We start from the raw sequence: 25,996 nt of genomic DNA, 5'->3' as shown, positions 1-25,996 counted from the left end.
GTTCTGCAGTCCAGTGATGGGGATGCAAAGATACACAGCAAGCCTGGAATCTTTAAAATTAGAAGAGATGGGTGTTATTGAGGGGAGGGGGTTATACCTTTTGGTCGCAAATCCGTGAAAGCTTTTGGAAAGCACCCAGCCTCACTACTATTGACAATTATTTCTCGGATTCATCTTCAGCTCTGTCTATGGTATTGTAATGTCCTATTTCAAAGAGTCAAAAGAAAGTACAGTGGTACCTTGGTTCTCGAACTTAAACCATTCCGGGAATCCATTCAACTCCTGAAACAGTTCGAAAACCAACGTGCGGCTTCCAATTGGCTGCAGGAGCTTCCTGCACTCAAGCGGAAGCCGTGTTGGACCTTTGGCTTCTGAAAAATGTTAGCAAACCGCAGCACTTGCTTCTTGGTTTGCGGTGTTCGGGAGCCGATTTGTTTGGGAGCCAAGCCGTTCGAGTACCAAGGTACCACTGTACACTGAAATCAATTTAATTAGGGGAATTTAGCCCAGTTCTTACATTGAGTACATTATAGTACATAGCTACTGGTTGTTTTTGGCTACATTCTTTCATTGGTTAAGCAGCCTTTGTGATATTTAGTATGATTCAGTGCTTGTCAGTTTGTCTAATCCTGGGCTCAAAGGCTACTGTTTTGCCAAGTACCATGGAAACCACCAATCATTTCAGAAAACTTCCCTGCCTGGGCAAACCCTGAACATTAGAAATAAGGCTAGGCTACTGACATATGGGATGTGAGTGGCGCTGTGGGTTAAACCACTATGCTGCTTGGCTTGCCGATTGAAAGTTCACGGTTCGAATCCCCACGACGGGGTGAGCTCCCATTGTTTGGTCCCAGCTCCTTCCAACCTAGCAGTTCGAAAGCACTCAGTGCAAGTAGATAAATAGGTACCGCTCCAAAGGTAAACAGTGTTTCCATGTGCTGCTCTGGTTTGCCAGAAGTGGCTTAGTCATGCTGGCCACATGACCCAGAAGCTGTCTGCAGATAAACGCCGGCTCCCTCGGCCAGTAAAGCGAGATGAGCGCCGCAACCCCAGAGTCATTTGCGACTGGACTTAATTGTCAGTGGTCCCTTTACCTTTACTGACATACTAGTTTTCAACTAGCCACAAGATTTTGATGCATTCTGAAACGGCATTAGCAAAGAGAACTGCACCAAATACTTTTCTCTCCAAGGAAAATAATTCTAGATAAAAAAGTATATTTGAAGATGTTGAGGGAGGCATTCCCCCAACTGAAGAATAACTCATAATATAGGGCAAACGTCAGCCTGCGGGTATGGACAGTAGGAAACTTCTGTTGACATGAGTAGGCCATAATTTGAGACTCGGCTCCATGGCCCAAAGAGAATTACACATCTCTGGCCAAGGGCATCTCACATGCTCTGAGACAATGATGCAGAAGCACAATGACCAAAAGGTCCCCGAGACAATATATTTGGGTCATTTGCAGTGCAGCAAGTTAACATGAAGGGCTTTGGCTGTGCGTCGTCTTGTGTCGCTATGTCACATTGCACAATGGTGGTTTGCTGTTTCCTTATTCACTGTATTTGACGTATGGATGCTTTTGGTTTGCCATAATCCATTTGGCGAAAACAGCCCTGCATGCATTGTGAAGGGAGGACTTGTTGAAATCAGTTCAAGGGGCAGGGAAAGAGAAAAATGCCTTGTAGGGGTTTGCGGTAGAATAAAGCAGACCTGATTTGAACAAGATACTGGGCTTCTTTAAAGCACTTATCCCTGCTAGGTTCCACACAGTTCTCAGCCTGTCAGGCAAGTGAATGGTTTGGCAGGTAGGCCCGCAGGGTTCGATATTCTACAGATAGAGCAACCTGTTGTTACTGTGAGCTATCTGAGGAGCCAAGGTCAGAGTCAGTCACTTCATGGGGCTAGATAAGATACTATTGGCTCCCTGCATCACCTTCTCTGTGCTGAGTTGATAGCTGCAGTTGTTGTTTGACATCCATCTGTCTCGAGAGACAATGGAGTGCATCTCCAGGGGTCAAGTCAAACTGCTGCACCAAAGTAACCTACCTGGGATGCAAACCAGGGCAGTGTGAATGGAGGTCCCAGACAGCAAGACCCGCTCTCAGCCTTATGGATATGATTGCAGTTCTGTACTCTAATCATGTGTGGGACTGTCATGCAAGCTAGCCATTCCCTTCACCTGCAGGCTGCCGTACAGGTGCAGGGAAATGGATTCCTCTTCCCTACCATCATTTCCCCCCGTTTGACGAAGCGCCACGACCCCAGCGCCTTTAAATCAGCACAAGGAAAGAGGAACCTTGAGCCATAAGGTGTTTACATGGCAAAAGCCAGAGGGAAACCATTCCGGTGTGCAGACTTTGCAGCTGAAGGGTGCATAGGTTAAGTCTGATGCCAGAACAAATAGAATGGTTAAGCACTTGCCCTTTGTATCACTTAGACTCTCCTTTGAATCAGGAATACAACAGGATGGCTCTATGAGAAAGTAGAAAGTCCTGCAAGCAACTTGGAGTGGCAGCAACCTAGGAGTCAATTTACTGGTGTGGATGCTGGTAGAGAATAGATGTAGGAAGAAAACCTCCATGTGACTGGAGATTTTGGGGGAAATGCCCCAATAGCTGTGATTGTCTGGCTAAAGTTTCCCTTTATCTCTAGGTGTCTACCAGTTCAAAATCCATGAGTCTGCACCTCTCGATTCGCCGGTTGGCAGGATAAAGGCTACTGACGCTGATGTGGGTCAAAATGCAGAGATGGAATACAGCATCATCGAAGGGGACGGCTTAGAAATGTTTGGCGTCGTCACAGACAAGGCGACGCAGGAAGGCATCGTAACAGTGAAAAAGGTGCATGTTCTCAGATGTTTCCTTCTGGCTTTCAGCATGCTTTTGTCACATGCGTTTTGTCTCCCACACATAGTTGTTAACACCCTTGTCAGTGCTCTGCAAAGGGTGGGGAAATAGCTTCAGAGGAAATATCTCACACTTTCGCATGACTGTCCAGATCGGATCAAGTGGCCCTGGGCAGCCCAGGCACACAGGCTGCCGTCCCCCCCCCCCGACACCTCCCTTCTCAACTCTGACTCATCACAAGCTATAGATCCTGCAGACTTCTTTCAGCCTGTGTCTAGAAGCTTCTTAAGCTTAAGTTTGCATTTGATATCCTGCTTTATCACTACCCAAAGGAGTCTCAAAGTGGCTAACATTCTCCTTTCCCTTTCTCCCCCACAACAAACACTCTGTGAGGTGAGTGGGGCTGAGAGACTTTCAAAGAAGTGTGACTGGCCCAAGGTCACCCAGCAGCTGCATGTGGAGGAGCGGGGAATCAAACCCGGTTCACCAGATTACAAGTTCACTGCTCTTAACCACTACACAATACTGGCTCTTCTTCTTCATGCTGCAGCCCAGTGTGTATCACCACTATGAGATAATGCAAAATATAACTCTATTTAGATGCTAAACATGGTTGGGTGGGCTAGCAAAATGCCGTTCACTTATATGAGAAGAAATAAAGCGGTGCATCCTTTGAGTTTGAGCAGAACCTGCTTCTTGCCCTGTATAGCACCAGCTAATAAGGACCACGTTTGCTCCTGTCTGAGTCAACCCATCCTATGTCTTGTTTCTTGGTCACACTAGAGCATGAGGAATATTGTGACTGGGCATTTGATTAATTATGTGTTGGTTGCGGGCTTTTAAATAATGATGCCAATCGTGGTCACTAGATTGATGCTAGTTGTATTTGCTGGGTTGATTTCTGTTCTGGACCTGGGATAAAAATGTGAACAGTGGCCATTTCTGTTACCGACAGAATTCTTTGACATCCCTAGGTGCAGCAGATCTGTTCTGTTAAATGGCAATCTGGCCTCTTTTACAGACCAGTTCTTTTCTACATGTTACAAGGAGGGGATACATTTTAGAGACGCTGGCTAGGAATCTGCTCCGCTAGCCCCCACAAATTCTCAAAAACTGTGCCGTGTTGCATATGAAACATTTTGAAATTAAAAACTCTGAAAAGCTGGGTAAAGTTAATATCACATCTACTGCAAAAGCATATTAGAGCTCTGTGTTCCTATGTATTTTCCCCCTACAATGCAATTAATAATTCTATTCGGGTACATTCTGACTTTCTCTTTTGTTGTGTCTCTTTTTTCAAAGAGCAGAGCCTTATAAGATCCTGAGTGGGAACTACTAATATGACACCTTCGTTGTCAGAAAACATTTCACTAATCTCATTTACGAGCAACTTATCTGGCAAGCTTGATAAGGTTACAGATATCAGCCCACATCAATTCAAACTTAGCCAACACGAAAAAGACATTGTGTAGAGTCTCAAACACGGACTTTTGCCTGTAGATCTCTGCACAACACCCGTCATAACTTGTTCATACAGAAATGCCTCATAGGACTTGATCCTGATATCACTCAATTTTCTGTTTGTGTCTGGTTCTGAAAAATAATGCTTTGGCCAGGTTTCATACAGTACAGGGGATAAAAAATGAAGAGGCATGGTTTGTCTCCTTTCCACCTAAATTGCTTGTGATGTTTCTTCTGTACCCTCAGGATTTCACGATGTAGTCAAATCTAATTGCAACTACATCACGCACAATTCCCCCCACTTCCTCGAGCAATAGGAAATTCTAGGGGCAGCCTCTGTGGGGGCTGATTACATGTGAGGAGAGAGCACTGGAAGCTTGTGGCATTTTTGCAATATCTGTTTATGCATTGAACATAGTGGGGGGGGGGGGAAGCCCCATAGTCAGAAAGAGCCTGCCTATAAAGCAACATCAGTTCCCCCAAAAGCAAACAGCTTCTATTTGAAACTAGGGGTAGGAGAGAAATTCAACTCAGTTTGCATTTAAAGGCGAACTTACCAAATCTGCAGTTCCCAAAACAATATGGAAACCAAACACGGTCATCCATCAAAAGTTGTGCTTTGCTGTGTGCTTTTGCAATGCCAGGGAGCGTGTACAGTAGTACCTTGGGTTAAGAACTTAATTCGTTCTGGAGATCTGTTCTTAACCTGAAACGGTTCTTAACCTGAAGCACCACTTTAGCTAATGAGGCCTCCCGCTGCCGCCGCACCACCGGAGCACGATTTCTGTTCTCATCCTGAAGCAAAGTTCTTAACCCGAGGTACTATTTCTGGGTTAGTGGAGTCTGTAACCTGAAGCGTCTGTAACCTGAAGCGATTGTAACTCGAGATACCACTGTACATATATAAAAGTGTGCATAAAAAAGTGCACATTTGTGAAACTAACATACGAAAATATAGCGCATTAGGGAAATTTGCTTTGAAAAACGGTGCCTCTTAAGCAAACATGCATACTGTGAGAAACTCACACGAAAGTGCTGATGAATTTTCATGACAACTTTTTTATTTTAGAAATCCCAAAGTGATGTTGAAATGTGGGGAACGGAAATTAAGATTGGAAAAATGAGAAACGGGGATAATTGGAAATTGAAGGATATATCCACTCCTACCTGGAGTGTTTCCTTCTTTCCCCCAAGACTCCTTCATCCTCTCAGCTACAAAACTCATATTATTTCCTCTTTAACTGGCTGCACTGCAACCAATAGCCACTTCTCCAGCTCGCAACAGAGCATCAGGACTGTCTGTGCTGTTAGGCAGAGTGAAGAAGCCATCTAAAAAACCTCAACAACCCTGATTTGGGGGTGTAATGAAAGGGCAGCGAATTGTCAGTTGTTGCATTTATTACTATTGTATTTTTTACTGCCAGGGCGTGAGAGAAGTACCTGAGGGGTTGTTGCCTCAGGTGCCAAAATAACTTAGCCAGGTTTTGCACACTATATACATTGAATGGTGAGGCAGAGGTGGGGAAGCAGGGGCACCAATTGCTGTTCTTCCTGAGGCAGCAAAATATCTTGGGGTAGCCCTGCCAACCACATGGGCTGTGTCCACGTTCGGTAGACACTGTCAAAGCTCACGAAGAAAAGTCTGGCAGACGTCAAGCACTACTGAGCAAGCATCTACAGCTAGTTCCAGAAACATCGACTGACCTGTCAGCGCTCATTAACAAGCAATGAAGTAAAACAAATGATGGTTTTCTCTTCCCTTGACACAACACAACAGCATCCTCACTACGCTCTTTTACCAAACGCCACGCTACATTGGTTTTGACTTCACATAACATAGTTGCATTTCCAGTGAGGAACGGCTTTCAACACACAGCTTCCCCCCAAAATGTGTCTCCTTTTCAGGTAGGAGCTTTGAGGGAAACAAAAGTCAGTTCAGAGTGGGTGATTTATTTTCTCATTTGCAAGGAAGTGTGGGAAGGCAACGTCGTTGGGCAAACACATTTGGGAAGTGTCAGAGTAGGAAAGGCAGGAATGTTCCAACAGAAATGAGGTCATTAATGACTTCTAAAAAGTGCCGGATCGGAGGACAAACCTCTTGTCTCACAGCAGCACATTATCTCTGGACATTAGAAAGATTTTCGAAGTTGCCATTGTATATTTTCTTCTTCCCAAGGCATAAATGGGGCAATTGTTTGAAGTGGGAGTGCTTGAATACGGAAACACCTCTGCTCAATTTTGAGCAGTCCCAATTCAAGCAAGCACACCTTCCTTCTGGAGCAAGCCCTTCTTTGAGCTGGGCCTCAAATGCACACCCTGCATTCCTTGGTCTTCTCCAAGAAGCAACAAGAAGTGTTGTCCTTTGAAGAAGAGAAAGAAGGTAGTAGATGGAGGAGGACTCTCTGCTAAAGGTTGATGAGCAACTTCATTGCCCCTTCTGCTCTCCCGCCTTGTGGTTCTTTATATTTATACCAGACACCCTCTCTCCTCTTTAAAATAGGGCACATAACCACCCTACCTTTGAGGCCGAAATCCTGGATACACTTACTCAGGCGTATGTACCGTTGAAAACAGTAGGGCTCCCTTCTGAGCAAACATGCATTGAATTGCAGTGCAAATGTTTGTTTTGAAGTGCATAACGCGCTCATTCCACGCATTTCAGTCTGCCTCTTTGAATGTCAGGTCTCCCAGGAAAGCTGTTATCAGCTTTCTATTTAACATGTGCATTTTCTGCTCCTAGGCTTTGGATTTTGAAAAGAAGAGACAGTTCACTGTGAAAGTGGAGGCAAGCAATCCTCACGTGGACCCCAGATTCCTCTATCTGGGACCCTTCAAAGACATTACGACTGTCAGAATTGTGGTGGAGGATGTAGACGAACCTCCAGTGTTCAGCAGGCCAGCCTACGTATTTGAAGTGAAGGAAGATGTGCAGATAAACACTGTCATAGGAACCGTGACTGCCCGAGACCCTGACGTTGCAAAGAATCCTATCAAGTAAGCATAGACTTTTTGCATAGAGGTTTTTGTTTTATCTCTGAACTTAGCATGTTTTTTGGGGGGGAGGGTTAATGCCAATATCTTACTACTGTTGAGAATGACATAGTTGGTATAGCTAGGTGTTATTTCAGTTGTTGTTGTTTTTTAAAGTAACTTTTATTTGGTTTTACAAAATCAATCACACAATTAACATACTTGAAAACATTAAAAATAAAACAAGATTCTTTCGAATCTTAGGATTTCCCTCCTCCCCTCCGTAGATTTTTAAATACCTTTGTCAACTGCATATAATAGTTCATCCAAATTACACTCCTCTATTGTTTTCAAAGTCTTTGTAACATTGCAAGAGTTATTTAGAGCCTGCCAAAGAGTTCAAGTGTTTACAGTGTTCTTTTAAATGCAATCTGTATTCATCCCAATCTCTATTGAAGTTCTGATCTTCCTGATTTTCCCTGTCAATCTCGCCATCTCTGCGTAATCTAGCAGTTTCATCTGTCAGTCCGCCTTCATGGGCATCTTGTCATCTTTCCATTTCTGGGCAAGCAGCTTCCTTGCAGCCGTAGTAGCATATATGAACAGTCTTTTCAATTCCTTCGGTGTATCTGTGCCTACAATTCCTAAGAGAAAGGCTTCTGGTCTAGCTGGGTGTTATTTCTAGGTCTGCCCTGTGAGACTTCTTCCGATTCTTTCATCACAGAATACATAAGAACCGCTTGTCTTATCTCTGGGGAAGTGCTGTTTGCAGCTTAGCTCGGCCACAGCAGGCAGGGCTCGCTCCTGCGATGTAGGCAGGCAGGGGGGTGTTGCTTCCACCTTTGCCAGCTGCACCTGCTTCAGGAGACTCTTTTGCAGGTGGCACAGCCAATTGCGGAGGAGTCTGTGGGCATGGCTCAGGGAGCAGACCAGAGGGGATTGCTTTGCCTCACAGTCTTCCCTCTGATCTGCTCCATGGAAATATAAGCGTGCCACTCCCGTGCCTCGGCCGCAGTTCCCAGATTTCAGAAGAGAAGGGCACCAGGCACAACAGAGGAGGAGGAGAATTTATTTTTTACATGGACAGCAGTGGCGGCTTGCTGGGCCTCTGAAGCAGCTGAAGAAAGTGGGAGAAAGATGAAAGAGAGAGACGGAGAGAAGGTACCAAGAGCTTCACTAAGTAGGGAGCAGCTGGGGCATGGCTAGATGTGTGGCTTGCTATGAAGTGCTTTGGTCGCCATTGGAGGGGCAGTGAGGAATGTTCCCTTCAGGACAACTGGCCGATCTGGAGATACTGCCTGCCTCAAAGCAACTGTCACAACTTGATGGTGGACAAGGTGTTGAGAATGGATCCTTAGACTAAGCGAGCACCACAAAAGCAGGGCAATCCCATTAAAGGGAGCATGGGGGAAGAGCTTCTTGTCCAGACACCCAGCTCAGGGGTTGATGGGCCATAGAACCCCCAAAATGGTGGTCACGGGCATTGATGCACATCAAAGGGCAACCTGTAACCTTGGCCAACCGTGCCAATCGACAAACAGCAGGCGGAGAGTTTGCTTTCAGGATATAAATATAATGGCAACCATTAAGGAGATGTTTCCATTATTTTTGTTAGAATGTAAATACAGAAGCAGCTTTTTGGAGTGTTCATCGGCAACTATTAGCGAGATGTTATTTGTTTAAAAATTGAACGAATGAAGGCAAGAAGCGAGTGAGGAGTGGCAGCCAGGGAGAGCTTGGCAATGCTTATGTTCTATTGAAGTAAATGGAGTTGAAGCATAAGGTTAAGTGTTGAACAAAATGCTGTTGAACATAATGGCACACTTCCAGAGGTACAATTTCCTGTACTCTCAGTCTGGTGCAGAAAGACAGGAAGCCATCAAAGCAGGTACAATACAGGGAGCCAACAAAGTAGATACCTTTGGAAAATATATTATTATCATTATTATCATTCTATCTATTACCAACCTTTTACTGGAAGGTCTCAGGGGCCCCCTATCTGCTTTGTGAAAAAAACCACTTGAGGGTATGTCCGGCCAAATGTGTTGGGCCACTGAGAATGGAGTGGGTGGTGCTGTGGTCTAAACCACTGAGCCTCTTGGACTTGCTGATCAGAAGGTTGGCAGTTCGAATCTGCACGACAGGGCAAGCTCCCATTGCTCTATCCCAGCTTCTGCCAACCAAGCATTTTGAAAGCACATCAGTGCAAGTAGATAAATAGGTACCACTGCAGCGGGAAGGTAAACAGCATTTCTATGTGCTCTGACTTCCATCACGGTGTCCCATTGCACCAGAAGCAGTTTAAACATGCTGGCCACATGACCCAGAAAGCTGTCTGTGGACAAATTCCGGCTCCCTCAGCCTGAAAAGTGAGATGAGCACCATATTCCATGGTCGCCTTTCATTGGACTTAGCAGTCCAGGGGTCCTTTACCTTTTTTACACTGAGATCGTCCAATGATTGTCCTGGAGGGCATGAACTCCCAAGCCAGCCCATTTGAGGCAGCCTCAGCATATTGGAAGTTCCCCAGCACCACCATGAAAGGGTTTTCTAAAACCACATCCTATATTACCTTCGCCAGCACACTCAGGGATGGTTTGCACCATCCTACAAACACACACACACAAACAAACAAACAAACAAAAACCCATTCTCTCTCTCTCTGGCCCAACACCACCAATAATCCCTCTAGTGCAGACACAGGATGGATTGTCCCCCTCGAGACAATCTCAACTCCCCTCCCCACCCTGAACTTCAAAGTTGCTACAGCAAGTACCAGGCCCCAGATCATCTGCTCAGGTCCCAGTTATGCACACAGGTACTATTTTTTTGGTGTGTGGGGGGGCGGAGGGAGGTCCCATCACACAGTGAACCAAACTACAGTGGTACCTCTGGTAGAGGTCCATTCTTAACCTGAAACTGTTCTTAACCTGAGACACCACTTTAGCTAATGGGGCCTCCCGCTGCCGCCGCACCGCCAGAGCACGATTTCTGTTCTCATCCTGAAGCAAAGTTCTTAACCCGAGGTACTATTTCTGGGTTAGCAGAGTCTGTAACCTGAAGGGTCTGTGACCTGAAGCATCTGTACCCTGAGGTACCACTGTATACAGATCTCACAGCCTACATCAGCAGTGTTGACAGGTGAGAGCAGACTGGAAGGCCAGATCAGGCTGATGGCTTTGGCAAACACAAATGTATGCCTGGCTTACGTCTGCTTTCCCCACTCAACCATTCACTTAGGCATGCCCTACACCAGGGCTCCTCACCCTGTTGCCCTGCAGATGTTTGGGGCTAGAACTCCCACAAGCACCATGTTTCCTGAGGCCGATGGGAACTGTAGTCCAAGACATCTTCAGGGCACCAAGCCCTGTTCTGTCTTGGTGTGGCTAGAAACCTCACTCCCTTTTTGTTGTGTCCATACTCCTTTGTTCCTTTGTTGCCTCTGAGCTGTTCTTCCTGCATCTGTGGTATGTACACTCAGGTTGCTTTCTCACCTTGCAAAGGTGCTCACCAACACCTCTCCCTCCATCTTTCTACTCAGTCGTGGGTGGGAGCTGATAGAAGAAAGATACAGGAGAAGAGAGGCAAAATGAGGCCGAGGAGTGCGTGTTTGGATGGAGATGTACAGCAACAGAAAGCATCAAAGGTAGCCTGTCTGGACATGCCTCTGGAACCTAAATGCTGTGCAGGAGTAGAGAGAAAGTGAGCAGGACCGTGCTACCACCCAAACTGCTTGCCTATGTTAGCCTGAAGGGCTTTTCTGGTGCCTCCTCTCCTAGCATCTTCCAAGATCCGCAAGCCTAGATTAGGACTGCCTCGTCTTGACAGTGATTTCCCCCCCACACACACCATCATGAGTGTAAATGCTAACTCTAACTTTCCCTCGCAGCTTGGGGGAGGATGCAATTAGACCGTTATATGTTCTACTTGTCACTTACTTGTCAGGTTCCCCTGACAGTTAGAAATAAAACCTTCAGACACTTGATGTTACATTGAAAACCCTCAATTTTTTCCACTTGACTGTTGCTTTAAAAAGAAAAACCTTAGCACAGAGCACTGTCAGCTTGAAAGCCCTTTGATCTCCCATTAAAGAATGCTTCATAATGTCATTATGAAGATGCTTAGCATGTGTGTGAGAGGAAATTCACACATGCATTCCTCAGTGGCCCACAGATTTTCTTGGCTTGCAGTTGCATTAAATACAGGGACGCTGCATTGAAGAAAGCAATTAGGGGAAGATCTCCGAGGAGCAGATTTTGTAAAAAGTCTGCCTTTGGCACTAGCAGATTGAGTGACACTTACATTTGTCAATAGAGTAACATTTTAGTCACTGATTCCCCTCGCCTGCCTGGATGCTGAGTGACATTCCAGATGAATAAATGCATTCAGATGTACAACTATCACAATATTAGAGCTGACAGTTTTCAGTCTTGACTCCAACGAGGCTCTAGTCCCATTAAGACCTCATGGAGACTGTGGCCCAAGAGGCGCTGGCACATACCAGCAACCGCAGTCTCCACACCATCCTCCTTCACTCCAATGTTTGCCATACAGAAAACCTGCCGTCTCCCATGTCAACCAGGCATTGCAAAGGAGCTGAGATTAGTTGCAATCATCCCTGCCTACGCCTGAATAAACTTGGATATGCCAACACTTCAACCAAATGCTGCAGCTGTTTCATTTAACAACCACTTGATGTGCATACAGCAGCAGGGGGTTGTGTTTACCTGTGGAAAACTTTGCTTGTTGATCTCTGCACGTCAATAAAGCATCAGAACAGACCATACCATTTTCGTCCGGTTGGTTTGCAACCATCCTTATCTGTCAGGCTACACAGAAAGCGACCGTCGCCTTGTCTGCCGCTGTGTGGAATTGAAAAGGGATTTGGCAAAGAGAGTGGATGGGCAGTTCTCCGCTGAGTGGGGCTCTGAGAGAATTCCAGGACAACAAGGACCCCTGTCCAGCAAATTCAAAATACTGCAGCATATATAACAAAACAGTTGATCCAGCTCGGGTAGCCTGTTAACACGTCATCTAATCTAAGGTAGCACTTTTGTCCTTGAGAGCAGTTCAGCCCATGAACTCTGCACATTTAAAGGATGCTACGTTGTCATTCAGTCAGTATCACAAGAGGTACCTGCAAGAAAATATTGCAGTGTGGGGTATTCCTGCTCAGTATGCCAATCAGCTATGCCTTCTTTCAGGATATGATATTCCGTTTTCCCGCCTCTCCACCTCATGTTTTCCTTATCCAATATGCTGCATTCTGTGCTCAGTCATTGGACCATTCGTGGTGGGGTGGGGTGGGAGGTCCACATACAACTTCTGGCCTAATGGTTTGTTCTGCTTCTGCAAACCTCAGATTCTCTGGGTATGCAGATATCTCCCTCTTGATACCAGGAGCCATGTTCTTGCTACATAGCTGTCATAATTCAGCACTTGAGTTTGCTGTTGCTGTATACAAGCAGGACCCAACCTCAAAATTTTGCAGTGCATACTGTGTACAAAACAGCATGTGTATGTACCTCGGGACTGGAAAGTAGCTGATGTAACAAAAAAAATTAAATGGCGATCCTGGAAATTGCAGGCTGGTTAGAACCATAATCTCTAAGCAATTTTACTGGAACATAACTGATGTGAACATTGCACAACCTTGCCTTATGACACCCCTGCATTTCCTTATGTATAAGTATTAAGGACTTAATGACAGCATCTTCATATATTTGTTAACATTCTAGCTTATCAATTTCCCCAAGTTTGAAGGGAATAAAGCCCTGAAATCTAACATACACGCACCAGTAATTTCATTAAAGAAATGTAAAAAATGAGTTTGATGTTGTCGACTTAATTTTTAATAGGCTATGATCCGCAAGTCAAAGTCACCACCAATTCAACATAATTAGCAGCCCTTGATCAAAAGAGACCTGGGATTATTTAAATGGAATGAAAGCAATGAGAAGGTAGCCTATTAAAAGCATTATTCTAGGTCAGGGTTAACAATGTAATTAGGATATACTTTTAACTACTACAACCTTGTCTTGTATTCTTTCTGAATGAGAAAAATAATTTAGAACTAGCGTTTTGCCAAACCTTGGTGTTACCTATTAGTACTGTGTCGCATTAGTGTTCTGCTTGGAGATGATCCTGTGTGCAGAGCCGGCCCACCCATGAGACAGTGTGAAGCATCCACTTCAGGTGGCAGAAGCACAAGAGGCGGCACCCTGCCTGCCCCACCGCTTCTGCCACTGCCAGAATGCCCCCTCTCGACAGCAAAATGGAGGTGGTGGTGTTGCTGCTCATTTTCCCTGCCCCTGGAGTGGAGAAGACAAGTGGCAACGCTCTGAGGAGTATGCTGGCATTCACTGAATTGGCAATAGCTTGGTGTTCCCGAGTGCAGTGTTGTCACTTGTCCCTCCCCCCCCCCACCACCAGGTAGGGGAATACAAGTGGCAATGGTTGAATTAGGGGGCGGGGCACATTCCTCAGGTGGCAAAATGGTATGAGCCACCCCTGCCTGTGCATGTAGCGATTTCTGGGAAAACCATGCATCCTCATAATATTAATACAGTGGTGCCCCGCAAGACGAATGCCTCGCAAGACGGAAAACCCGCAAGACGAAAGGGTTTTCCGTTTTTCGAGGCGCTTCGCAAGACGAATTTCCCTATGGGCTTGCTTCGCAAGAAGAAAGCCCATAGGGAAATCTCCGGGGACCTCTTTTAAATGCTGGCGGTGGGGAGCAAAGCCTTCCCCCCCCTCCGGCCTTCAGAAGAGGTCCAGGAAGGCCGGCGGGGGCCGAAAGGCTTTGCTCCCTACCGCCAGCATTTTAAAAGCGGTCCGGGATAGCAGGGAAGCGCTTCCCACTATCCTGGATGGCTTTTGAAGGCAGGCGGGGGGGGAAGCAAAGACTTTCGCCCCCCGCCAGCCTTCAGAAGAGGTCCTGGACCTCTTCTGAAGGCTGGCGGGGGGCGAAAGTCTTTGCTCCCCCCCCCGCCTGCCTTCCCGGGGGCTTTAAAATCACCCCGGGACAGCGGAGAAGTCCGCTGTCCGGGGCGATTTTAAAATGCTGGCGGGCGGCAGCAAAGCCTTAGCTGCCGCCCGCCAGCATTTTAAAAAACCCCGGGACAGCGGAGAAGTCCTCTGCTGTCCCGGGGTTTTTTTAAATGCTGGGGGTGGGAAGAAAAGCCCTTGTCCCCCTCCCAGCCTTCAGAAGAGGTCGGGGGACAGACTGTCCCCGGACCTGGTCTGAAGGCGGTTTCCATAGGAACGCATTGATTGATTTTCAATGCATTCCTATGGGAAACCATGCTTCGCAAGACGAAAAACTCGCAAGACGAAAAAACTTGCAGAACGAATTAATTTCGTCTTGCGAGGCACCACTGTATTCAGGTGCAGATCTATGCCGTGGGAGGAGGGAAATGGTTAGCCATTTGTGACAAAAAAATATGCGTCTTACACAAATAGTTGAAGATAAATCTTTACTTGTTAGGTTGGCGGCAGTTGAACAACCGGTATTATTTACATATACATTAATGAATGTCTCTCCCTTGAGCCCAAGAGAGGGTTTAATTCTTTTTTTCAAAACTCCTTTGTAGCATTGCATAAGTTACTAATCCTTAGCTTACCTGTCCTCACAGCATCCTCCAGAAAGCGTCTTCATGAAGCCCCCACCCTCTCACATTCACAGCCAAAGATAAAACCAACACAATAACCAAGCCACTGCCTTCTGCCACCTCCTTTCCCCAATACCATTTATCCTTTGTGAAATACATTCACAATACAATACGAACACTAACAGAAACGCCAGGGCAAACAGGTTGAAACTTGCAGTTCGGTAGGTTCTCTGCAGAGTTGGAATGAGCGACTGAGCTCAAGCCCCTACCGCAGCCCTAGAGGGTTGAGAGTCCAGCATTAGCCTCCCCACACCCCATTTCTTCTAGAGCAGGGCTGAGAAACCCATGAGCCTCCAGTGCTGTTGGACTCCAACCCCCATCAGCCCTAACCAACACTGCTGTTGGTCAAGGATGATGGGAGTGGTAATCCAGCAGCTGCTGTAGTCCTACAGGTAGACCCATCTTGGTGGTGGCATGTTGGCAGGAGAGACATCCACGAGTCCCTTGTCCTTCTAGAGATGAAACAGCTGTTTGATCACCATGGGGATACCCCACAGCCCTACAGTGATGATCAGCTCTGTGATAGTGGCTGCTGCTAGGAAGTTGAACTTAACCATGTAGCATGGTGCAAACTAAAGCTCCATCCATTATTCATCTTTTGCCAAGAAGCTGGAAGAACAGAGGCTTAGCCCCCTACTGTCTGACTTGAGAGTACATGCACCGCTTCCCACCCATTGGGTGTAAACTGCCCAAAGAACCTCTTTTCTCCTGGGCATCACTTTTCCCTTGCTAGGGCTTTGCTAGGGCATTCTCTTCACTCCACTTACAGCCTAACATGATCAATTGCATAGCCGTGCTTCCTAAGGGTGGCTGCAGCTAAAACAAATGGTTAGCATCAGGCTGCAAACTAAGAATCGAACATAAACAGGTTTTCTCCATTGCTTCCGAGAACTGTGTCACATACACTGTGCTAAATCTGTGATGTTCAGATTTCTGGATATTAGGCTTCCGTTTGAAAAACTTACACCGCTAATCCCCAGTTCGCTGAATATGTGAAAGATGCTTGCTTAAAGCTTTTTAAATAACTTGGCAAATCCAAACTGTGGCACTACTGCCAACTTTCAGTATATGTCTGAGATATTAATTGTTGCCCCAGCTTGAGGTCCTGGTTTCTGCAACTCATATAATTCCAGGAGAATTTCTGCTGGCATGCAGCCTTTGAAGTCAACAGACACACAAACTCTTCCAGCCCCAGACTTTTAAAAGGTATCAGGGAGATGTTCTTTCCTTTCACTTGAAAAGAAGCAGCAGCAGCAGAAAGTCTCATGATCTTTAATTCACTTTAATCCGTTCATCAGGAAGGCTTGACTGCTGACCTTTCAACAGATGGAATTAGGAACGGTAACCTAACGCCATGGCCCTGTAAGTTTGTTACGTTGAGAGCAGATGCTAAATTCACAGTGACTACATACAACCCCACTTAAAAACCCTTGCTTTGAAGGAGCTCCACCATGTAGCCAACTTATTCCCCATCCAACCCTCTCTCTCTCTCTGTGATGGCCTGGGATTCAGACTCGGATGCTTAACCTGAGGGATCCCAGCCTGCACAGGATTCCCCGCCTCCAGAACCAGCTGAGCCGGGGCTGGGGCTTGAGCCTGAAGGGTCCTCACCTGTGCTGGATCCTCAGGTGCAGGCATCAGCTGAGTCTGCTCTGGCTCCTGAGGAGATGGAGGACCCATTGCTTGCAGGTGCTCCACTCGCAGCCCCGTCAGAGGAAGCTGAGGTTGCCTCTGGGTCCAGTAACCCTCCAGCCTCTCCTGAGCTACAGAGGCTCAGGGCAGAGAGGTGGATGGAGGGAACTAAGTTCCCACAGGAGGAGTGCTCGCCTCCAGGCCAGGAGAGGCAAGTCACCAGAGGATCGGGGCCGCCCTATGACTCAGGGCAGATAAAAGCCAACCAGACCCAGTCCCAAGTTGCGGGAGCAACATTGTTGGTTGCTAGTTCCTGCCTGAGCTCCTGACCTGCCCTGGTTCCCTGCTTGCTTGCCTGTTCCTGACTTCACCTGACACCCTGCCCTGCACCCAGCTTCAGCTACTACGGACTGCCTCCACGTTGCATATTTGACTTGCACCAGACTTGGACCTCGCCTCTGGGGTAACCCATGGGACCAGCACACTCTCCCTCTCTCCCGCACCAATCATTGGGAGCAGGGAAACAGTTGGCTGAATTCCAACTCTTCCACTTGGCAACCTCAGCCAATCTCCCCTGCTGCTTTCCTGGGCATTACAGCAACCATAGTGTGGTTGAAACAGGTAAAGTGATATGGGAGGGCAACTTGCAATACCTTGCCTAAGTAGACACTGTCAGGAGCTTGTCCTACACTCAAGTAGAACCCTGGCAGAGACACATGCCCGACTGGCATGTTCTCTCCCTCCTGGTTCGGGAGTTTCAAAAGCTTTCTTCAGCCCGAACATCACAGCGACCAATGCCAACAGACATCGGAACACTTAGGGATCTGCAGAGTCTTCGCAGCTTGCGTGACAGACCTCAGCAACTCAGCATTTTGGCTAATCTACTTTATTTACATGTAAACACACACGGAGCACTGCAACATGGCTCCCCCTCTCTCTCTAGCATCAGACATCAAAGAGAATGAACAAAGGACAATAGTCCCTCTTCACGGAGCACAGTAACACAAACATCCTGTCTCCGTCACTTCCCACTCTGGAGTCAAAACATACCACATCATGTGAAAGACAACAATCCCATGACTGCAATCACAAAGCAGGAATTCTAACAGATACCACAGTGAACACTTATCGGAGAGCATTTGGAGGAAGAACCACTTCAACCTGGCACAGGCTGTGCGGCACTCCTGCAAAGAAAAAGAGCTGCCCAGCTGGTCCCAGACTATACACTTGTGGATTGGAGTGTGTATGCCCCTACTACTGCCATGGAAAGAAAAGCCATCTCCTTGCATTAGTATTCCTCCCCCTTTGCCTGTGCAGTGTTACTGTGATGCATGAGAAGCTTTTTCGGATGGCACGGGCAGGAGGGAAGCTTTGCGTACCCAGGCACAGACCCTCCTCCCTGAGAGCCAGGCCCCAGATAGTTAAGACACAAGACAGCATAGGTATAGGATTAAAACAGGCCACAACTTTATTAATTTCAGATGTAGGAAAATTTTGGCTTAGGCATTGGGTGTGTATCCCTCGCAGTCCCCCAGCTGGGGTCTGAGGCTAAAGGTACCCCTGCCCATACGGGCCAGTCTTGACAGACTCTAGGGTTGTGCGCTCATCTCACTCTATAGGCCGGGAGCCAGCGCTGTCCGCAGACACTTCTGGGTCACGTGGCCAGCGTGACAAGCTGCATCTGGCGAGCCAGCGCAGCTCACGGAACGCCGTTTACCTTCCTGCTGGTAAGCGGTCCCTATTTATCTACTTGCACCCGGGGGTGCTTTCGAACTGCTAGGTTGGCAGGCGCTGGGACCGAGTGACGGGAGCGCACCCCGCCGCGGGGATTCGAACCGCCGACCTTTCGATCGGCAAGTCCTAGGCGCTGAGGCTTTTACCCACAGCGCCACCCGCGTTCCCGGGTCTGAGGCTAGTAATATCCAAAGGCGACACAATGACCAAGTACAACAATGCAATGTCAATATAAACTCTTTATATAATCTATAGAGAACACTGAACAATATGAAATATATGAAATATGCACTCTCTGCAAGACCAAATAAACAGAATTCTTCTAAATCTCTGAAAGTCACAGAATATGGGGTCTGAGGCTAAGCAGGGTCAAACAGGAATCTGGGGGACACTGCAAAATGTGCATTTATGCAGCTGCCCCCCCCTTTTCCTGTTGTGGAGGGGAGTTCACCAAGTGCTCATGGTCAGTGACTCCCCTCACAAACCCCTCTAACGGGGCCCTACTAACACTGCTGCGTGAGGGATGCGTTACCACACTACGGGGCAAGAGGCTCTGCTTAGTAAAACAAAAGGCTTCAAGGTACCACTTCCCCATATCACTTCCCAGCTCCGTAGCTCCCAGTCGGTTACCCCCTGAACTGTCCAATAATGAGCCTCTCTCCATGACACTTGTAGCTGACTGAATGGCAGGCATCATCAGGATCCTCCTTACCTGGCCCTTGCTCCACCTGCCCCCCCCCCCCCCGCCAATTTGCTAATTTGAACCAGGGCCAGGCGGGAGCCCTGCAACCTCGCCGCCCAGCCCAGGGGACAGAGCAATGGCCAACAGCTATGGCTCGGCTCCCGAGGCCAGGGAGCCTGTGCCAGGTCACAAAAGCCGTCCACCTACAATACTGGTGAGCGGTCATTCTATAGCCCTTGCCGACTGATCCATTTCATCTGTTGCCCTCCTATATCCTGCAGTTTATTGCCAGCCTGGCCAAAATATTATAAATCCTGTAAAAAAAAAAAAAATCAAAAATTGCATTGCTGACATTTCCATTATAGGTGGGTCAGTGATTTTCAGCAAGTCCTGCTCTTGGGTACATTTGGTATTGAATTATTAAGAAGCAGTGATTGGTCATCCTGTTCAATTGGGAAGTGTAGGAAAACAACAGCCTGTTCCTTCCCTTGCATGAGTAAATCTGTGCCCTACAGTTATTTTATTATTATTTTGTTTATTGAATTTATATACCGCCCTATACCCGGAGGGCGGTTCACGGTTTATAGAGAAGGCTACAGAGCTCACAAAATTTTCACCAATGCACGCAACCATTCTTGAGGCAGAAAAGTGCAATGAAACACATTTGGTTCTGTTTTCTTGTGATAGGCAGTGCAATCGTAGACATGACTACTCAGGAGTAAGGCCTTGTGATGCCTTGGGTGAAGTTACTTAGGTTGCAAAGAATGTTACGCTTACCTGGACATAAATGTGCAAGAGAGTTGCAGCCTGAATAAGCCAGAGCATCGCTATGTTCATGCCACATTAGCTTTCAACATGATCATTAGCACGGAATTTTCACAAAATTATATTATACTATGGAAACATTGAGCTGGGAGGAAATGATCTTGTGGTAGGTTTTCTACCATATCACGCTTTGAAAATTTTATTTTCTGCACAAGAAACTTCACAAGTTGCATTTGTATTTTGAAGAATGCAAGTTGTTCACCTGTTGAATCTTGATCTCTGTACCAAGGAGACAAAGAGAGAGATAGCCAAATATTTTTTAAAAAATCTATGCTCAAGTAAAGAACTCCAGAATGCCCCTTGTAGCACTTGACATGGAAATTGTGAATTGGCCTATTGTGTTTGGGTTGTGTCTTAATGGGTGGTCTTGTGAATAAAATAGGATTTTAGCAAATATATGGTGAGGAATTATAAATGTTCCATCTGCTGAAGCAGGGTTTCTACCGACCGGGATCCTTAGATACCGGTAAATCCTTCCCAAATCACAGAAGGTATCAAGATGTTGCAGCTCACAATATCAGTACAACAACATTGGTTTGGTGGGGTTTGTTGTTGTGTTTGCAGTATAGCTGTAGAGTGCACCATAAAATTATTTAAAAGCATTTTTGGAGCGATCTCTAAATGACTTTGTTTCTATTTTCAGGTATTCTGTAGATCGGCATACTGACATGGACAGAATATTCAACATTGATTCTGGAAATGGTTCAATATTTACTTCCAAACTACTTGACCGGGAAACATTATTGTGGCATAACATTACAGTAGTAGCTTCCGAGATCAGTAAGTTCTGCATAAACACCATTCCCATAACGAATGCAGCCTTCCAGCGGAGAATGGCTGAAAGGAAGTCAATCTCCATGCTTTGGTTGTTTTGCTGTTATTCAGGGAAGTAAACTTTAAAAAAGCTTCTGTATTTCCCCCTCTTTCTTTCCCAAGGCTACAGCTTATGAAGAGGCAACTTTGTGCCTGAATGGAAAGGAAATTAGTATGCCCCTCATTTCAGATCAAATAGACTAAAGAAATCCTCCTGGCCATTGGTTAATTAGGATGGCAATTGCTGCTTGTGAACAGCTGCATAGATTGTACCCCCTCCCCACAAAAAGGGGTACATAATATTGAGGAGGGGAGGGAAATATACTGTTCTTTATGTGCCAATCAAATTCAGCCCTGTAGCATTGACCAAGATACTTAAAAGGCCATCATTTCAAGTCACTTACTTCTTTCTGCGTTCCCCTATTAATTTCATTAGGGCCAGATTTAATTAGAAGCCCGGAGCCCAGTACATCACTCCTAAATCCGCTTACATGAAAGCTATTGTAGATGGGACTTGCTTCCAAGTGGGCAGGCTCAGAGGACTAGCTGAAGGCGTTTAGATTGCATTCAAACCAAAGGCCAATTTGTCAACTTCAGAAACATCAACCACATTTGCAACCCTTCTCTGTTTCTTGTTTGGTCTGAATGGGGACTCTGGGTTCGGATGAAGGGGAACACTTCACAATTAGGCGAGTCTAGATAATCAAGTAACTGTAGGTTGCACACAACTAATTAATGAATCATCTCTATTAATGCCAATGGGCCTATTCTAAGTAGAGCTAGCACCGAAGATCACTCTGTTGAGCTCAATATTCATGCAGGGAGCCTGTGCAAATTAGGCAGCCTTGTTTAAGCAGCTGTTTTCTATGTAAACCTGCCACCGAACACTTTTTAATCATCTCCAATATTTTAGGTCACATCCAGGTAACTAGATGTCTCGTTAATGGGAGACATCAAAACTTCTTCCTGGAAACCATGGTAACTGCAGTTCTGAGAGGAAGGGGGGAAATGGCGGACAGCTAACTTGGGTGGCCAGATTAAAAAAAGAGGACAGGCTCCTACACCTTTAATGGTGAGCAGAAGATAAATAATCTCTCAAAATTGCCTCTTCTGCACAACAGTTGGAAGGTTCAGGAGCTCTGTGTTCTTCTGCATTTGGCTACCCTATTGCTTACCAATGATTCTCACTGGACTACGATGACCAGAATTCTTTAACCATCACATTTAAAGGGATATAGAAGTGATTGCTATCTAGCAAAGAGAGAGCCTAGGAGCACCTACATGTGCAAATGCAATTCAGCCAACACTGAGAAGAATCTGTTTTGTTGCATTTGACTGTGAAGCACAGCAGAATAACAATTATTTAATGCCTTCCATGGCATTAGATAGCTAGATTCTACTGGAAATCTCAAGGCTCTTCTTTGCAGCTCAGCAGGAGGAACAGAGCTATGTATATCCCATACTTGAGGAAGGGGGGAATAAAAAAAATAAAAATTTGCTCCCAGGCCCTCTCAATTATGTGCCAAGAGAAATGCTGAATTCTGCACTTGGAATAAATTATTCAAATTTCTCTAGTTTTTGACATTTAAGTGGGTGTTGCTAATTTAAGGTAGGCTTGAAAGTCTATTCTGGAAACTTGCTCTTTTTTAAAAAGAAAGGAAGAAAGCAAACTGAGATTCTTAGGAAGCCAGTTCGTGCATCCAATACCACATTCTGTGATTATTATTATTTTTCCCTCGGCTCTTGTAAAATTACATGCATACACATGTATCTGCTTGATCCTTCCTTTTTCTCATGCATTATGTGTAGCTGTAAAATGGGTCACTGAACTCTCTCTGAAAACACCGCTCAAGTAGTCTAGAGAGCAGTAGGGCAAGGCCTGAGCTAGCAAGCCTCAGGTGAATGATCTTTGGTTAGCCTCTCCGAAGGGAAGGAAGAATGCTTTGCTCCCCTCCCCACAATCTCTACTCAAAAACATTTTACGGAATCTTAAATAAGATGTCGACAAGCAAGTAGCTTTTTCTTCTTTTCTAGCAGCCACAATGCCACTTCACCATCTCTTAAGACCACCATGTTGACTGCGCAGAAAACAGGGGTGAAGAACCTTTGTCACGCTGAACACCACATTTCCTTCTGGGCAATGTTTTGAGGGCCACCTGCTAGCAGTGAGCAGGGCCAGAGTAACAATGGGGAGAGCAAGGAATGTAAATTTCCCACTGTGTAGTAGGCTTGTTTCCACACACAAACACACAAATACCAGACATGCAAGAGGTATTATCTGAGGTCTAGGACACATTCCAACCAGAGGAAAAACTCTCCTGGCATAAAGCAGACCCAGTGAAAATTCAGAGGGCCACACAGGGAGATATGGAGGGCCGCATTCATCCTTCAGGCCTGAAGTTCCTAACCCCTGACCAAGAACAATTGCTAGGTTTGGGTCATTTTATTGCTTTCTGTCCAGTTGTGCATATGCTTGCCCTGCACTGAGTGCACCTTTTACCCAACAGAGCGTTCTCTGTTTCTGAAGCCACAAGTTCACACCGTTGTCATGCACTTCCATGCTATGAGAAGAAAATTGCCCCACGTCTCAGCGTGATCATCATTTATCCTCGATAAAGGCACCAGCAGGCACTATGCAAACAGTAAAACTAGCAGGTCCTTGCCTTCCAACTCACGATTTTGTTTGACATTTTTTAGATGCTAAAGAATGTGAAACAAAGGGAAGGAGGACTTAAGGGGAGGAGAAAAACTGTGCACTAGCTAAGTGAAACAAACAATGAGTAAAACACACTGTAATTAGCTGACGAGTAAGGAAGGGAAGAGAGAGAGCAAATGAGTTTTTAGTAGTTTCTTAAAAAGGCAAAGAGGAGGTCAGTCAGACATCTCTTTTTTTATTTTTATCAATGCTTCCTCCAGGATAGTAAGTTCCTAGTCTTCAGCTATGTACTGCTAATTTGTAAGATGGTCCAAAAGATGTTAATGATGTCATTGCGCTTTGAAATTCTCATACCATGGTGCTTCCTATACATCGAAGCTACTTTTCTCCACATGGACCCAAAATATGGCATGGATCTTTCTTATGGTGCTGGGGTGACATGTAAAGAGCACCTATGTTTATGACCAATTACGCAGCCAGCCACTGTGGTATAATAGCTAAGAGCAAGTATGCTGAGGACTACATCCTGGGGAGACAGCTGGAGTTTTTGCAGATGTTGGATGCCCCTTGTCCAAACAAGACATCTGTGGATGTTACAAGTGCCACAGGAATATGATCATAACCTGCTTGGCCAATAAAATATAGAATATGGAGTTCCACCATTAGATGATGAGGCCCCATACTTCCTCTAGTGGTTTGAAATATGAAGGTTAAGTGAGTGATGGGCAATTTGCAACTGCCAGGAACGACACCTCAACGCCTTCCATCAGGAAAATTTTGGGCACCACATGGCAGGACAGAGTTCTGAACAAAGATGTCCTCTCCTAAGCCCACATTCCCAGACGTCCTGTCTCAGCGACGTCTACATGTTCATGTCCACAGAATGGAAGATGGCAGGATACCTAAGGACGTACTCTACCGGGAGCTGGCTTCAGGCACCAGGCCCAGTGGAAGACCAGCTCTGTGCTACAAAGATGTCTGCAAATGTGACAACGTGTGGCAATCCCTTTCAGATGACTGCAGTGCCTGGAGACAGGTTGTGCTTCCATAACAGTGGCCAAAGGAGGAATGATCGCTGGGAGGAGAGCAGAGAGGAGAAACGTCATGGAGCATCTGCAGCGGCACAACTGGACACACATCTGCCCCAGCTGCAACAAAACATGTCTCTCCAATATCGGTCTCTACAGGCACAGCAGCCGCTGTAACCTTCCAACAGTTTGACTTCACTCCCAAAGGCAGACTCCTCCTTTGTTTCCCGAGACAGACTGATGCCAGCCAAAAGCTCCATACCTGCTAAATATCTCTGTATTTTAGGAGTTACAGAGGGACCCTCAGCAAAGGAGGAATATTTTCTTTTCTTTTTTAAATAGTATTTATTACTTTTTAAAAAGGAAAAAGAGACAAGAGAGAGAAAAAAGAACAAGAACAAGAAAAAATAAAACAGTACAATACAATATATAAACCATACAAAACACAACCTTAACACATTATCTAACACAATGAACAAAACAAAACAAAAACATTTTAAAAACATACATCATACCTTTTCCATATTCTAACTTTCATTCCCTTATATCATCGACCTCCTCTCACCTCCCTCTTTGTATTCCACTTCCATTAATTGTTTCAGCAATTCCTTTCCACCTTTCTCCATTTTCTATCATATAAATGTCTTAACATATTTTTAATCTTATTTCCATTAAAATTAGTATGCTTATTTAAGCTTAACTCCTTATAGCATTTCTACTAAGGCCATAAAAATTCATTCCAACATTTTCCTGTCACTCATTAATTTTACAATATTTCTATATATAGACTTTAAATCTTCCAATCTTCTTCCACCATCTCCTCTCCCCGGTCTCGGGCTCTGCCAGACACTTCCGTCCACTCCATACAGTCCATCAACCTGGACAAAGGAGGAATATTTTCATGGTTATTGCAATCCATACTCACGACAAACATATGCCTCTCTGTTGGGCCACCTTGACTTACTCACGAGCCCAAGGAAATCAGTGACGGATGCAGAAGTGGGATTCAACTTGTTCAGTATGCAGCTGCCTTGCAGATGAGAGTTCTGAAGTTGTTTTGAATGATGAATTTTCCACACCTGAAAGCTATGAAAGGTGAAACAGCAAGTGTGCCACAGAAAGCACTTCAAAGCCAAGATCAAGAGAAATTTAGGATTTCAGTCTTTGGTTTGATAGATGCTACATGAATAACTAAGGAATGTGTGTGTTTGCATAATGCAGCGAGAGGAAGGGAGCTGCCTGCTCCACACAGTGACACTCCCCACTCCTTCCACAAGAAAAAGAAAGAACCAGGTGACAATTAGGTTAGACTGAAGAGAACAAAGTTAAGCAATTTATTCATTGAAGAAAAAGAACTCGGGAGGGATGAGGAAGAGATAAAGAGCAACGAAGCTTAAAGTTTGCGTAAGCATATTGGAAAGTGGTGTTCCTGATAGTTATCGCCCGAGAACAGATTGCATGCTTGTGGGAGAGAATATTGATTTTGCATTTCTAAGCAAGTTTCTCCTATTGACTTCAACTCTTATGTTTTAAAATGTTGCAGCTTTCAGATTCACAGCCGTTAAGGCTATACAAAGAAAAACCTTCACTTGACATGTTTATCCTGCAATTCCGACGTACCCGGAAAGCCAGTCCAGGGGGGGGGGTGGCCTTAGGAAGCATCAGATTACCCTCTC

General features: G+C 45.7%; 1 protein-coding gene across 1 annotated transcript in view; it reads left to right on the top strand.

The window, feature by feature from the left end:
- Positions 1–25,996, top strand: part of CDH6 (cadherin 6) — a 168,228-nt gene that overhangs the window by 126,703 nt on the left and 15,529 nt on the right. The window contains exons 6-8 of the mRNA XM_081873029.1: positions 2,656–2,843; positions 7,051–7,304; positions 20,467–20,603. Of these exons, the coding sequence (XP_081729155.1) occupies positions 2,656–2,843; positions 7,051–7,304; positions 20,467–20,603 (579 nt within the window). The remainder of the gene's footprint in view (positions 1–2,655; positions 2,844–7,050; positions 7,305–20,466; positions 20,604–25,996) is intronic.

This window comes from Podarcis erhardii, assembly GCF_964252035.2.
Source record: "Podarcis erhardii genome assembly, chromosome: 8".
In the NCBI taxonomy this organism is placed as follows: domain Eukaryota; kingdom Metazoa; phylum Chordata; class Lepidosauria; order Squamata; family Lacertidae; genus Podarcis; species Podarcis erhardii.
Note: the sequence above shows the minus strand (reverse complement) of the source record. Positions and strands in the feature narration are given on the sequence as shown.